Raw genomic sequence first — 15,657 nt, 5'->3', positions numbered from 1 at the left:
AAGGAAAATACATAAAAAAGATAAAAAGTATATTAAGAACACATCTAGATCTTTAAAGGTTACCTTGTATGATAAAGTTTTCTTAAATTGTTCACTGAAATATAAAAGAAAAAGAAATTAGTCATGATTTAAAATGCCAAATATTAAGAATAGAAATAGTCTTGAAGGAACTAAACTTTTAAATTATAATTAAAAAAATATTTTATCTGAAGCGTATGTAATGCTATCCTGAACTAAAAACTATGTAAGTTTGAAATGACTTTATATAAAGGCAAAACATACCATCAATTTGTTATTAATTACAAACAAGTTATTTCAAAGATTGTTTATACTATTAGAGAAGCACTGTCATTTTTTTTCTCTTCCCCGCATGAGTGCCCACAGATTTAATCTGTTTTCAAATGAAAGTTTTATTGCTAGTCAGGAGCAGAGGGTCCAACAGATCAGGAGGGGGCTGCCATTAAAAAGACAGTTTATTCCTCACAGTTCCCAAGAGGAGGGATGACATGTCACGACACAGGGCCACAGGGGAAGCACCAGGGGTCAGGAGGCAGAGGGAATGAGCCTTTATTGCAGATTCCCTGGGAAGGCATGGCAAGGCAGGGTGCACGAGCTTAGGATTGGCTAGTGTGAATACTGTGAGCAATCTCTGGGGCATAGGGGCCTTCCCTAATTGTCTGCTACTTGGCCTTGGAGTGATTAGGGCAGGGGCATAGTGCCTTGGAGTGGTTCTCCAATGACACAGGGGGCAAATGTCAGTATATCTACAGAGATGTGATTGGCAGCTTTAAGTTGAGACTTTAAAATCAGTTAAGTGAGAGTGCAGGCTGAGCAACTCAAATTAGCATTCTTAAGAATCTTTCTATTGCTAGCCTTAAATTTCTTGGTGTGTTATAAAATATGCATTTTATCTAAGTAGATTTAGAATAACATGAAATTTCAGCTATTGAACAAGCTGCAAGTTATAGTCTATTTTTGGCTTGTCCAGAGTTCCTTTATTTTTTTCTCAATTAGTTGCAAATTGTAGTAAATAACAAAACAATGGAAGACAAAAATAAGAAGGCTATTGTTTTTACTTTTAACTCTAAATTATGTAGATAAGAAGCTTTTAAGTATACATACTAATAAAATTAAATTATAAAACTTCTTAAAAGTAATGACGCAAATGATCAAGAAATCATTTTTGACACATTATAGGATAAACTTCCAAACTAACATATTGAATCTGTTCTATAGTTAAAATGATTGGCATGATTCTCAATAACTATGGCTCAGAGAGTGAAATGCCATACACACCAAAGGCTGAGTTAAAGTGATGAGAATTAGAATGTCACCCCGACCATGTGGGATAGGAAGCACTGCAAAATGGCTGTCGAACTTGCAGGCTAATCATCACCATCCATGGGCAGTATTTAAAAATACTGCTGCTACTACTGTAACTAGCAACAGCTTATATTAATTAAGTGTAAATTCTATGGTGGCTTCTAAGGGCTTTACATATATATCATTCAATTCCCACAAAAACCATGAGGTCATTTACTATTATAACCTCCATTTTGTAGATGAAAAAATGTAGGCAAAAAGAGTTTAAGTAAGTTGCTTGAGGTGAAACAACTTATACAAGAATGAGGAGCCAATATTTGCACCAGGAGAAATACTTCCAGGCCCTAAGCACTTAACCACCACACCTCCTGCCTCTCAGAGGGAATGAGTCCCATTCAGAAGTACACAGAGAAGTGCTGAAGCTGTAAGACTTCTGGTCGTTAGACTCCTAAACACACTTGCTTCTAAATTTCTGCAAGAGCTTGATCCAGGAGAAAAATCAAGGGCAGACATCGGGGAGACCCTCTCTTTCTTGTAAAACTTATAAACAGTACTTGCCATTGTGGAAAGAGGAAAAGAGCTCATAACTGAAGTCTCATTACAACTTTATATCAAAAGAGTAGTGTGCATTGGTTTAATCCCCATATTTGTGCCTTAAGTAGAACACTGACTTTCACCTTTTTGGAAAATTAAACTTGGAGGTATTCTGAATGAAACCGTAACAGCAAGGGCACGTGACGAAGGCAGCCCGTGTTTGGATGCAGTGCTCAATCACCATGTCTGTTGCCACTCCACAGGCATGCAATGCCACCTGGAAAACAAAATCAGACCTTAGCGCCAAGTTCTTTCTAACAGCGCTATTTTTGTGCCTTTTAAAGATACTTTTGCTGAGAATCCTCAAGAGATTTCAAATGACCAGAATACAGCAGGCCCTCGGGTTACATCGGAGATCTGCTCCTATGGGGCAGTGTAGTGTGATTTTCGCCATAAGTCGGAACCCACCTACATAAGCACCTACGCCACTCACATGGAGCACACACACAGCAGTAATGAAGTGAAACAGTAAAAGAAATTTAAAAGAAAGATAATTCCTGACCTTTACTTGTGGTAAATGAATGATAAAAAACATAAAGCACATATGTACATACGTCGAAATGATGGAACTTTTTTTTATAAATAAATGAGAGATGGTGATGTAACCACAAAATGACATACATCAAGTTCGACGTAACTCGAAGACTGTCTGTATTATTCCATAACTAGAGGCCCAGCGCACGAAATTCGTGCACAGTTGCGGTCCCTAGGCCTGGCCTGCGATCAGAGCCGTCTTCCCTGGCTGTCTGCAGCTTGTCCTGCCCCCTGCCACCACCCACCCACTGTTCCCCGTTCGCCATCGGGTGATTGGAGCCTAATGGCTAGGGGAAGGGACCAAGAGGTCGGCCGTTCCCTCCCACTTGCCGGTCCCGCCCCCGCCGCAGGTTGCCCTCTGTATGTGGGGTGATTGGTGGGGCAGGGGCCTTGGCCTAGTGCCACCTACGTCCCCTGCCACCCACCCCCGGTTCCCCGTTCACCATCAGGTGATTGGAGCCTGCCGGCCGGGGAAAGAGACCAAGAGGTGGTCAGTGCACCTCATAGTGACTGGTCGAGCGGTCGTTCTGGTTGTTCTGCTGTGAGGGTCAATTTGCATATTACCCTTTTATTATATAGGATTATATAGGGTAGAGGCCCAGTCCACGGGTGGGGGTTGGCCAGCCTTCCCTGATGCAGGTCCAGGATCGGGGTGGAAGTCCCCACTTGGGGGCGGGGCCGGCTGGGGCGAGGGGCCGCAGGCAGTTTGCAGGCCAGCCACACCCCTGATTGGGGTGGGGGTCCTCGCTGGGGGTGGGGCCAGCCGGGGTGAGGGGCCACGGTCGTTCTGGTTGTTCCGTCATTTCGGTTGCTGGGCTTTTATTATATAGGTTAGTTCTCATTTGGACACACCAAAGAAGTAGCTAACTATTCATATTAAGAAAATTAAGCAAGGTTGAAAAATTACAAATGGAATATTGTAAATGAAGAGTAAGATTCACTCAGTAGAAAATCTGACGTGATGGTAAATATATTATGTATGCATGTCTAAACGAGTACTCTTGCTTTTATGAATTCAGTTCAGTTGCAGCATTGTGCTGAGAGCACTAGATTGAAATCATTTCTTCTAGGCTGGAACCTGAGTTGGCTGCATGATCCTGGGCCACTTAAAATCCAGTTTCCTAGGGCCTTAGTGTTGTCAACTAAAAACTAGGGTTCATATGACAGGTCATAATACTGATGCAAAAGTTAATGAAAATATACTTGCACTTTTTCAAATGCTACATAAATATAATCAGTGCAGTGTAAAAACTTACTAAATCCTATTTTTATAGTACCTTTTCATATTCATATTATAACAATTCTTAACACTGAATGATGCATTACATAAACTACTTCAGATGTGTTTATTTAAAAAGAAACAAATAAAATTACAAATTAAAGTCATGATAGACTTTCAATAATTCAGAAAAGAAACTAACTCTTAAAATTATTTTCAAAAAGATGGTTGTTAAGGCATGACATTGCCATCTTCTCAGGTTGTTGGCACCTGAATAAATTTTCCTTTCATCAAAAAAATGAAAATGATTTTCAAATGTTTTTGAAAACAAATTCCATATATATATTATATTAATATATATATTAATTACAAAATAAAGTAGACAATTTTGAAAATTATTAGACTAAACAAAGCATAATAGGACTATATAAAAGAAAATCAGATGTAGGAATCTTAAAAGATAAAGCATTTTATCAAAAAAATGCTCACATTTCCAATTCATTCTGGACAGAAGAAAATTGTATTGCATTGTAATTGTTCTTTCTAGGGACAGATCTCTCAACTTCAGGGTAGGCCGAGGTGTTCAGGATGAAGAGACGATTTTCTGGAAATTTCTGAATGTGAAATGTTATAAGCCAGATTCCCCTTTTGAACTGGAAGACCAAAAACAATGCTGTACTAGGAAGAGAGAAGCAAGAGCTCTGTTCTCAATCCTCTTCTTGAATTCTCTCCTCCTTCTAAGCCTCCCTCAACTACATAGACGCCAACAATCCCTATGATTGCTGTCACCCACTTTTTCTGTTTCACTCAGAAAGTAGAGCCCAGGAAGGCTGCTGTCCAGGGAAGGCAGCAACAACTACAGGGTTATTGGGAGAGTAAAAACTTGATTTCTCATCTGCCCTTTTTATTTAATCAGCTTTGCAAAGCAAAATTAAGACTAGTTCTTATTTTCATGAGTAGCTGGAGAAAATCTCAGAGCAAAAATTATAGATGCATTTTTTCATGGAGGGAGAAAGAAGAGAACCAACACTAAGGGCCTATTATGTACTGGCTCTATGCTGAGCAACTGCACGCAAATCTTTCTATGCTCACAACAGCCCTGGAAGATTTTATTATCTGCATGTTAAAAATGAGGAGACTAAGGCTCCCGGAAAGAAGAGTGCCCACAACAAAGCAGGGCAGGATCCTGACCCCATGCCTTAACTACCTCAGGCTGCTTCCCCACAAAGCCCTCTTAAGGCTCTTACAGAAAAGTTTAGACAATTTACTTTTATATATCTCTCTTTATTGTTGTTCTCACTTCCATTGCTACATGCAAAAGAGTTTATTCCCCTCATTTAAACAAAACAACTAAATCTAAGCAGTATTTATAGGATGGATTTTAGGACTAAAAGTTTCTATTGCATCACATGCTTCTAATTTCCATTGTCATCAAATGCAGGTCAGAATAACAGGCAAATAATGATGAGATACTGATCAATGAAACCATGTAAACAGGGACAATTAGCAGGCATCAAGGTGGCATTTCCCCCCACTAGGGAAAGGATGGGCTTTTCACTAAAGTGATGTTGGGTTAATTTGATAGCTATAGAAAATAAAAATAGTACTTTTCTCTCACCACACATAATAAATTTCAAATAAATTAGATATTAAACAAACAAACAAACAAACAAACAAACAAAAACAAGTGAATTCCTCCATAACTAAGAGAAGTGGGAAATACTCTCCTAACTATGTCTGAAAATCCACATGCAATAAGGGGGAAGGTTAATAAATATGACAGAGTGAAAAATTTTAAGAGCCCTTTTAAATAGCAAAAAGCCCCTCAGAACTGTGGGTAAAAAGCTAAACAACAAAGTGAAAAGATTTGCAATTTATAGCATAAACAAAGGTTTAACATTCCTAATGTATAAAAAGCTTCCAGAACAAGAAAAAAGCCCATAATCTGATGGTAAAATGAGTAAGAGCTTCGGACAGTTCACAAACAAAAATATATATATATAGGTTTTAAAGTAAAATCACCTAATAATGCTCAAAATAAGAGAAACAAGTATTTAAACTACTTTTAGGATACTACTTATCACCTATTAAAATAACAAAATTCATAAAAATTGATGCCACTCTATGGGCCAGCCTGTGGGGAAACAAAATTACATGCTTAATTTGTGATGTCACTTCCAAAAATTTGTTCAAGGGACACATTGGCAAAAATATAAAAAAGATTTATTCATTGAGGCAACATCTGAAATAACAAAATAAAAGCTAGCCAATTTCCCATGGATAGAGGACTGATGAATAAACACAATGAAGTATTCTGCAACTCTAAAAAGAAATAAGCAATATATACATCGCTATGGAAGATATTATTAAATGAAAAACAATGTTACAAAATTCTCAAACTATGCTTTTTTATAACTTTAATGGGTATATTTTGGGATAAAACAAGAAATATGCTGATGTCATTAGGAAACAGATTTTCTTTTAGCTTAAGAAAGAAGAGATATATGATAAATAAATGAGGCTAACTTCAAATCCCATCATCCTGAATTTAAATTGGAAGTATCAGTATAATACTTGTTTAAAAAAACCACAGTATTGCCTAGCTCAGACCACTAAGAAGCCTAGAAACAAAGGTCAAACCAGTAGCAATGACCATTCTAGTACCTAGATTGTGGTAATTTAAATATCATTTTCCTTTCAACGAATTTAGAGATCCACAGAGAAATAGCTGATGAGGCAGGAAATTCACAGATGAGCTGGAACAGCCTGTTATACTGAAAGCATGGATGCTATCAATATTACTGAAGCCTTATCATAAAGACTCAGGGACCACATCCAAGCGGCTCCCACTGAACAAAGATGGGAATATTTGAGCATCAGTGACAATAATAACTGCAATGTCTGACTGCTGTTTATCAGACTATCAATCCCCAGAGGGAAAGTAGGGGAGGGTGGGGGTAAGGGGAAGAGATCAACCAAAGGACTTGTATGCATGCATATAAGCCAAACCAATGGACACGGACAACAGGGGAATGAGAGTATGAGTGTGTGTGTGTGGGGGTGGGGGGGTGGGGGGTGGGGGGGGGTTAATGGGGGGATGAGGACACATTTGTAATACCTTAACCAATAAAGAAATTTAAAAAAAAATAATAACTGCAATGGACTGAAGTATTTCAAATACTAAATTGATGAATCAATAATCATACTGGGAAAAAATTAACATTACTTTTGGTTGATAACCAACTCACTTTGAAAACTGGAAAATATTAGAAAAGAAACGAGTTTTATCTGGCATTTCCTATGTGAACGACATCTCAGTGTAACCAAATAGTTGCTAAAGAAAACTAAACAAAGGCAGAATGATAAAATTAGAACATCATCATTTCACAATTCTTACTGAAGTAAGACAGCCAGATGTAAGTGCCTGCAGATAGAACCCACCACCACCTATGACGTGGTCTTACCCAAAAGTGAACCTGATCTGATTATGCCACTATAATCAAGATCTAACTACCAATTCCTAGACAATACAGGAAACAAAGTAATACGTGAAACAAAATCAGGGGAATGTGATCAGCAAAATCCACACTGGAAAATTCTAAAGGAGAAATGGCATGGTTATATAAACAGATAAACTGCAAGGGAACAAACAAAAAAGACAGGCATTGTGTGGTAGGAATAATGATCACTCCAAGATGTCCTAGATAGAGCCTAATATGAAAAAAAAAAAAAAGGATTATTTTGCAGCTGAAATTAAGATTAAAATAGGATTATTCTGGATTACATAGGTGGACTCAATCTAATCACATGAGGCCTTAAAATACAGAACTTATTCAGACAGGAAGCAGGAGAAATGAGACAGAAGTCAGAGAGAAGGACCTGAGCCACCACTGCTGGCCTTCACGGTGAGGCGGCCATGAGCGGGGGAACATGGGTAGCTCTACAGAAGCTGACAATGACCCCAGCAGAACCAGGCAGGGAGCAGGAACCTTAGTCCTACAACCGCTGGAACTGAATTCTACCAACAACCTGAAATGATCCTGGAAGTGGATTATCCCTTCAGGAAAAAGCCAAACCAAGCCAATGCCTGACTTTAATCTAATGACACCTGGAGCAGAGAGACTAACCGACCCCACCTAGATTTCTGACCTATAGAGCTGTGAGGTAACAACTTTATGTTATTGTAAGCTGCCAAGTTGGTGGTAATTTGTTAAAACAGAGATAGAAAAATAATGCACATGAAAACCTACAGATTTAGGCCTTACAGTTCACATTAGCCATTTCAATTTTTGTATTTTAATTCTTATTAAAAGAAATATGCATTGAAAAATCATGAAACATCTGGTATAGAAAGCCTATGCAGGAACATGAAATTGAGTGATTTTGTTGAGGAATTTGTTATTTCTTTAATCACTAATGGTCTATAATTATTGTTTACAGTTCTAGAAACTGAACAATTCATTCATTCATCATGTATTCATTTAGTCAATAATCATTGGGCATTTCCTATGTATCAGTATTATGGTAGTGGCTGGGAATACAGAAGTCAAAAATTTGGTTCATTTTCTATGCTCTGTCAATAGTAACAACTGAATCCAAACTATTTAATACATTAATTAACTCAACGTGGGAATTGTATAAGTTTAAACAACTCAAAGTTATATGTCTACTGTGTGTGACTCACAGGGGATATGAAGAAGCGTTAAACACTGCACACCATTCTCCTTTCTGTTTCTATGTATATGACTGCTTTAGATACCTCATCTGAGTGGAATCATATGTTTCTCTTTTTGTGCCTGGCTTATTTCACTTAGCATAATGTCTGTAAGATTCATGCATGTTGTATCCTATGACAGGATTTCCTTTTTTTTTAAAGGTTGAATAATATTCCATTGTCCCTACATATGTATGCCACATTTTGTTTATGCATTCCTCTGTCCATGGACATCTTGGCTATTGTGAAGTGCTGCTATAAACATGGGTGTGCAAATATCCATTTTAAGATGAGAAAATTGAGGTCCAGAGAGGTTACTAGCTCACACAATAAATTAAGGATTCTAACTCAGACAGGGTGGGGCCTCCATCCCAGATAATTACTCTTTACAAATACACTCCTCACTTTATCATCTCACTGGTCCGACCACCGTCTGGAATTAAAGCTCCATGGGGAACGAGCATTTACTGAAGATCTGTCAGATGTCAAAATTTTACACAGTGTTTTTTTCTTGATTTCATCATTGAAGTCTGTCCCCTTCATTTACTACTTTAAGTAGCTCTTATTGGCTCCACCTGCAATAACATGTCAAAGGTCACCAAGCCAGCTAGCATTCCAGATGATCTCTGAATCCAAGTCTGACTCCAAAGCTCACACTCTGTCTATTACAGCATGCATGTCATGCTTTCGACCAGCATCTTTGGAGCTGGAAGGAACCTTGAGGCCATCTTTTTTTAATGAAGGATTTCTGGATATCAGTCTTAGGACCCCCACTGACTAATGTGGAAAAGAAATGGAGTATGTGCTGACCACACATAAAGTGGCAAAGGAAAAAATGACAACGATAAATACATCACTTATTTTCTTAAAACATTCTTATCCACAGTATTGTATGAAATCTAATTTCTAATTACATCTCAAGCATCTGACCCAGAAAGTCTGCAATATAACCCATAAAGGATAGATTTATAAATATAAGACACATCAGATAGATTTGACAACTGTAGAAAGAACATCAAAATAGCAACTATGACTATCTAATGAAGGCTAATATGCTGGGGGAAAAGAAACTGAATTAATGTTTAGCTGACATCATAGCAAACAACTACTTCACTGACTGATCCAAAGAATTCAAAATTGTGGTCTCAAATAACGAATTTCTTAATATCAACCCCTTTCTTTGTATATACACCAAATTCTAATTTAAAGATAAAAATTGAAGTTGTAAACTTATCTATTGGCTAAAGGCATGCATATTCCAAAGTAAATGTTAATATTTTCTACTCAGATATATGCTGCAGAGTTCATGGACTATAAGCTAAGGGTCCTTCTCTTATATTTTCTTACTTCAATTAATCTGTATATCATAAAAGTTGTAGTACAATACTTATCCTATCATGTAAGTTCGCAAAATGAAACTGAACAGCCAAGAAACTTCAATCCACATCTTGTCATATATGGTAGTAAATACATGAAATTAATCGTCACTCATTCTCATAATGTCTTTCAACTGGGTAGCCCCTAGATAAGGAAAGACTATAAACCAGGGTTTGGTAATGTCTGGGCCCTGGACTGTTTAAGGCCCGAGAAATCATTTGGTTTGGCCCTGCCAAGGCAACCCCAGGTGGGACTTAAAATTCAATAAATCTGGGAGCTTTTTTCATAGCAACATACATTTATATTAAGTGAATTATATTAAGCAAATGATGTGATAAATATCCAAATGGCCCTTGGCAGAAAAAAGGTTCCCCACCCCTTCCCTAGACAAACTGTTACAACACCTTTCATGCTTGGGGAATGAAAAAATATATGTTGATTATTCTCTAAGATTATATATATTAAAAAACATTCTAGAAATATATGTTGATGAATATGTGCTAATCCTATCTAATAATCCTATCTAATAAAAGAGTAATATGCAAATTAACCATCACTCTGTCACAAAGATGGTGGTGCCCATAGCCACAAGATGGTAGAGCCCAATCCCCTCAGCCCTGCCACTGGAGTGTTTGGGCCCGTCGAAGAGGCAGGACCTGCCCACTCCGGTAGCAGATCAAGCCTCTGGAGTGTCTACGGCCAGCAGGGCCTTCTTGGCCGTCACCACAGCGACCTGCGAGCAGGCAAGCATGCCTGCAGACAGCACCCAGCAGGGCCTTCTTGGCCATCACCACAGCGACCTGCGAGCAGGCAAGCATGTCCGCAGACAGCACCCAGCAGGGCCTGTTTGGCCACTGCCATGTTGTGGAGCAGGCAGGCCCCGCAGAGAGCAGAGAACATTGGGAGTGGGACCAAGCCATCAGTAGGACATCCCCTGAGGGTTCCCGGATTGGAGAGGGTGCAGGTCGGGCCTCTGGTTTTCGTGCATCGGGCCTCTGGTTTTTAATATGACACATTTTTAAATAATAAGCCTATGCTTTATTCATAGCCCCCAAACAAAGTTTGTGTTATACGTATTTATGACTAATATTTTTTAGATTCATTTAACATTTACTACATAGGTATCAATAATCCCCATTCCACAAAATAGCTAACTGGCTGGTCCAAGATCTCAAGTGAGGAAGCCAAGATTAAAACTTAATTTGCCTGTTACCAACCTTTATCCTAGTTCTTCATGTTCCCGTTTACTCCTTTTTTAGACATGGAGAGTGAAGAAGAAAGTCACTGACTGGACTCTAGTGCCAGCTCTCACATTAACTATGTTCCTCTTCCCCTCCTAGAGCCTCAAGTCTCCATCTGTAACATGAGAAGACTGAACTGAGTGACCTCTGAATTTGCCCAGCTCAATGATGCTCTGAGCCCGGGCTTCTCAAAGGATTCCCATCCAGATACCCTAGACAAAAGCAGGCTTAGTCCCAGCTGTGCACTTGTGTTCCCCCTCTTTAAAAACTTTCATGTAATTATATTACAGGTAATTGGATTTAAAATTCAAATAACACTAAAAGGCATGCAATTACAAAAAGAGTCTCTTGCTCTGTATACACTCTTCTCTCCTTAAAAGAAAATCTGGCGACCAAAGCTAATGCTTCTCAACTCATTAGTTTTATTTCCTGAAACCCATACATTTTCTATTAGCATAAGTGTATATTGCTCTCTCTTGCTTTGTAAATATTAAATATTATCTATGATATTCTGTAATAGGAGATGAGGAAATTTTTTGCACATTTATACACCCTTTCCCTTTGTGTTCATGTAGTGTTTTTACTATTCTGCTTTGTATATACTGTTCACTGCTGAGTTAAGTGTGCTGTACATTTTGAACATCCAAGACTTTCCCCACCCCCTTTTGTATTGGATACCGCTTATTCTTTTTTCTTATTTACTCTCTTGTTTTGGTGCAGCCAATCTTCAGGTAGTTTCCTGAAGTACATTTCCTATTTCCTTCATACATGGTGGTTGGATTGATTAAGTATAGAATTGTAGATTGAAACTTTTCCTTTAGAATTTTAAAGTCTTTGCCTCCCTGTCTTTCATGTTGCTATTGAGAAGTGTGATAGCATTTTGATTAAATTTTTTTTAGTATTAAGTCCCCCCCCCCGCCACCCCCGCCCTCCCATCCCCGCCAGGAACTGTTAGGAAATTTCACAACAATGTATCTTGGTTTAGGTCATTTCTCAAGTGAGCTTTTCAATAAAAAGAAACACATTATTTTTGACACATTTCCTTCTATTAGTTCTTTGTATTTTTCTCCTGACCATTTTATCTGTTCCTCTTTCTGGTCCTCTTATTATTGAAGCATTGAACTTTGTGAACTGAATCTCTAATTTTTTTTAAAACATAACTTCTTTCCAGTTCCTATTCCTTTGATTTTTTTTGTTCTATATAATTAAAAAAATATTTTTATTGATTTCAGAGAGGAAGGGAGAAAGAGAGAAATATCAATGATGAGAGAGAATCATCAATCAGCTGCCTCCTGCATACCCCTACTGGGGATCAAGCCCACACCTGGGTATGTGCCCTGACCGGAAATCAAACCATGACCTCCTGGTTCAGAGGTCAACACTCAACCACTGAGCTACACCAGTCGGGCTTTTGTTCTATATTTTTCTCAGGTAATGTTCTACATTACATTTTTTAGATTTCTACTTTTATTTTGTTATGTGCTAGTACTAGTATGTGTGTAAATGTTTACTAAAGTAAACATTTATATATATACATCTATACATCTCTATATACCTATGTATATAATATCCTCGCCCAATGATATTTTTTCCATTGATTTTTTTAGAGAGAGAAGAGAGTGTAGAGATACAGAGATAAAGACGTGAGAGAGACACATCAATTGGTTGCCTCCGGCTCGTCCCTACCAGGGCCAGGGATTGAACCTGCAACCAAGATACGTGCCCTTGACCGGGAATTGAACCCACAATCCTTCAGTTTGCTGGTCAATACTCTACCCACTGATCCCAAATGAACTAGGTAGTTAATATATTTTTAATTTCCAAGAAGTCCTCTGATGGTTCCTTTTTTAAAATTCTATCCTTGCTTCATCTATGTGTTATCTTTTGTTGACCTCTCCCCGAATCAGATCCTTTGTCACATTTGTTGCTTTGGTTTCCATCTTCTATTGTAGAAGTTTTCCATGTTTGATATTCCTTTGCTGTCAGTTTCTATTAAAGAGCAAATCACTAAAAGTTGATTGGAAGTTCTGAATGAAGACTGGAGGGCTTTACTAGTGACTAGGTGAGCAGGTGACCAGCTGGTTTTTGTTTATTTGAATTCAGCTATGGTACCTGTAATTCTTTCTCTGGGAACAGTTGATTCCGCAAAGGATCTTTTAAAACTTTTGATTGAGGAGATGATTCCAGCTTCTGAAGTTTTGGAATTAAGAGCAAATAGCAAGGTGGGGTGTGGTGGGGAGAAGTTTCTCATCATTTGGGAAGCAGATTCTCACTTAGCTCCTCTTTTCGGTGTCCACGTCACCCATGTCCTCCTCTGTGCCTCATATCCCTATACTTAGAGCGTCTCTGATTCAGTTTCCTCATAGAATAAACCTCCAACCTCTTGCAGGAGTAGGGAGAAATAGTTACCTATTTATACAGATAGGGGTGGGGAATATGGGTCCCTAAATATTTTTAATTAAATATAATTTCAGCCCTTCTCTATACCCTTCCTCTGAGGTTTTTGGTAGCTGAATTCCTAAAATTTTCTGGGATTCTGTGAGAGCAAAGAGACTTACTTTCTAATAACCTCTTGCCATTCCCTCTCCTCATGCATTTAAGTTCTTCTCTGTTCAATAATTTATCATTTTCCTTCAATCTGATTTCTGTCTAAATTGTGGCTCAAGTTACAGAATGGTGATAGTAATTTCATTAATGATGGAGTACAATTTTTCTGTTTCTTGGGGGTGTGATTTTTTGGGGAAAAGAGGATTAAAATACTTCTATCTGCCCTCTTCACCTGGAAGTCCTCTACTTGGCCTTAATGATTTTTCTAAATTGTGTTTGCATAATATATAATTTCTCAAGTTCATTATCCTTTAAAAAAAGATTATATAAATTGCTCACCAAAAGTGTTACTGAATTACATTCTATAATTGCATTAGCATCTTCTAATTGTACATTAACATACATAACTAGAAATGAGCTTGTAATTAAGCACTCAGACCTGATATATCATAATTATATTGAAATTTATAAGTTAAATAGAAAAAAATAAATAGATAACTTGAAAATAAACTGTTCTGAGAGTCTGATATACATTGACAGATAAAACATATTTATCCCACTCTTAAAAATCAATACCTTATTTCCTGGCTGAGATGAGTGTATTTTACTGCTGGAATTATTCAACAGCAGCATTTTGTAGGGTAGGGTGCTTGGCACGGACAGTTTTTGTTTTTAATGTGAGGTGTTTTTCCACAGCAATGGCCTTTTCTGTAATACCAGCGGCTCGGTGCACAGATTCGTGCACATTGAAAGGAAATCAATTAGAAGAAATACTTTGATATCACGATTCGCACTTTCTCTGTCATAGAAGTGTCAGAGATGAAAGAAACATTGCAGCCTCAGGTCCCCCAGCACACCCTTAGGTCCCCAGGGCCGGCACCGGGGTCCCTTGGTCCCTCGGCCCAGGGCGGGGGGCGTGGCCAGAGGTCCCCTGTCAAGCCCCACCAGATGGGAGGCACAGCGTGAGGTACCCTGTCAAACCCCACCGGGGGGGGGTGCAGCCTCAGGTCCCCCGTCAAGCCCTGCTGAGCGGGGAATGCAGCCTCAGGTCCCTGGTGCACCCTCATGTCCCCCGGCCTGGCGCTGGGGCAGGGGATGAGGCCTCAGATCCCCTGGCCCGGCACTGTGGTGTGGGGCACGGCCTGAGGTTCCCCAGCCTGGTGCTGGAGTGGGGGGCGCAGCCTCAGGTCCCCCATCAAGCCCTGCCAGGCGGGGGGCACAGCCTCATGTCCCCCGCCTGGCACCACGCAGCCTCAGGTCCCTGCTGATCGTGCGTTACGGCTTGTTATGGGAACCCTGCCTCCGGTGCGGGGCGCAGTCATCTTGTGACGGCGTGACGGTCAATTTGCATATTACCTCTTTATTATACAGGATTATTATGAAATGTAGAGCAAATATCACTTCCAAAAAGACTTACACATTTTTAGTTGATGTTAGTAAATTATGACCTTGAAATATGTAAGAATATGCCACAATAATTTAGCACCTATAAGCCAAAGAAGGATAAAGAGACATATGGCCAATAGGCTGGGCATTTTGTAAATTGAGAGGGGAATAAATGGGCAGCAATATCTCGCTACCTGATACATTCTGCCTGGTGTGCTGGTAACATGGGCAACTGTCTCAATAACTCATTTTATGGAAGAAGCTTTAATCTTTTCCTGTTTATGTGCACTTTAAGGTGCACATAAATACATATTTAATTTTAATTTGCTGGATCAGATGTCAACATTTTCCTGAATTTCCTTATGAACAGTTAACTTATTAATAGTTTTCTTAAAGTTTACTTCTCTTTTTATAGGCTTGGCTTGAGAGAACCAATCTAGATTGTATCTACAAAGGAAACAAATTACATACTCTTTAGGCTGTAAAAAATAACAACAAACTCCACAAATTTCAGTAGCCTGTATTTAAGAAATGACCTTCACTGGAAAAACATAAGAAGCATGACCAAAGGTCTGAGCATCTGAACCTGGACAAGAGTTCCATTAGATGAGCCCACTGAGTCTGTCATGTGAACACATACAGCTGAGAATGCACACGATCACAACCTTCCTGGAAAGTGATTTGGCAAATGTATTAAGAGTCTTAAACATCTTGACGCATAA

General features: G+C 38.8%; 1 protein-coding gene across 1 annotated transcript in view; it reads right to left on the bottom strand.

The window, feature by feature from the left end:
• GSTCD (glutathione S-transferase C-terminal domain containing) overlaps window positions 1-15,657 on the bottom strand; it is a 137,154-nt gene that overhangs the window by 9,946 nt on the left and 111,551 nt on the right. Inside the window, exons 9-10 of the mRNA XM_081098927.1 lie at window positions 2,001-2,134; window positions 64-94 (exon numbers count right to left, since the gene is read on the bottom strand). Of these exons, the coding sequence (XP_080955053.1) occupies window positions 64-94; window positions 2,001-2,134 (165 nt within the window). The remainder of the gene's footprint in view (window positions 1-63; window positions 95-2,000; window positions 2,135-15,657) is intronic.

Source organism: Myotis nattereri (assembly GCF_964212035.1).
Source record: "Myotis nattereri genome assembly, chromosome: 1".
Taxonomy (NCBI): Eukaryota; Metazoa; Chordata; class Mammalia; order Chiroptera; family Vespertilionidae; genus Myotis; species Myotis nattereri.
Note: the sequence above shows the minus strand (reverse complement) of the source record. Positions and strands in the feature narration are given on the sequence as shown.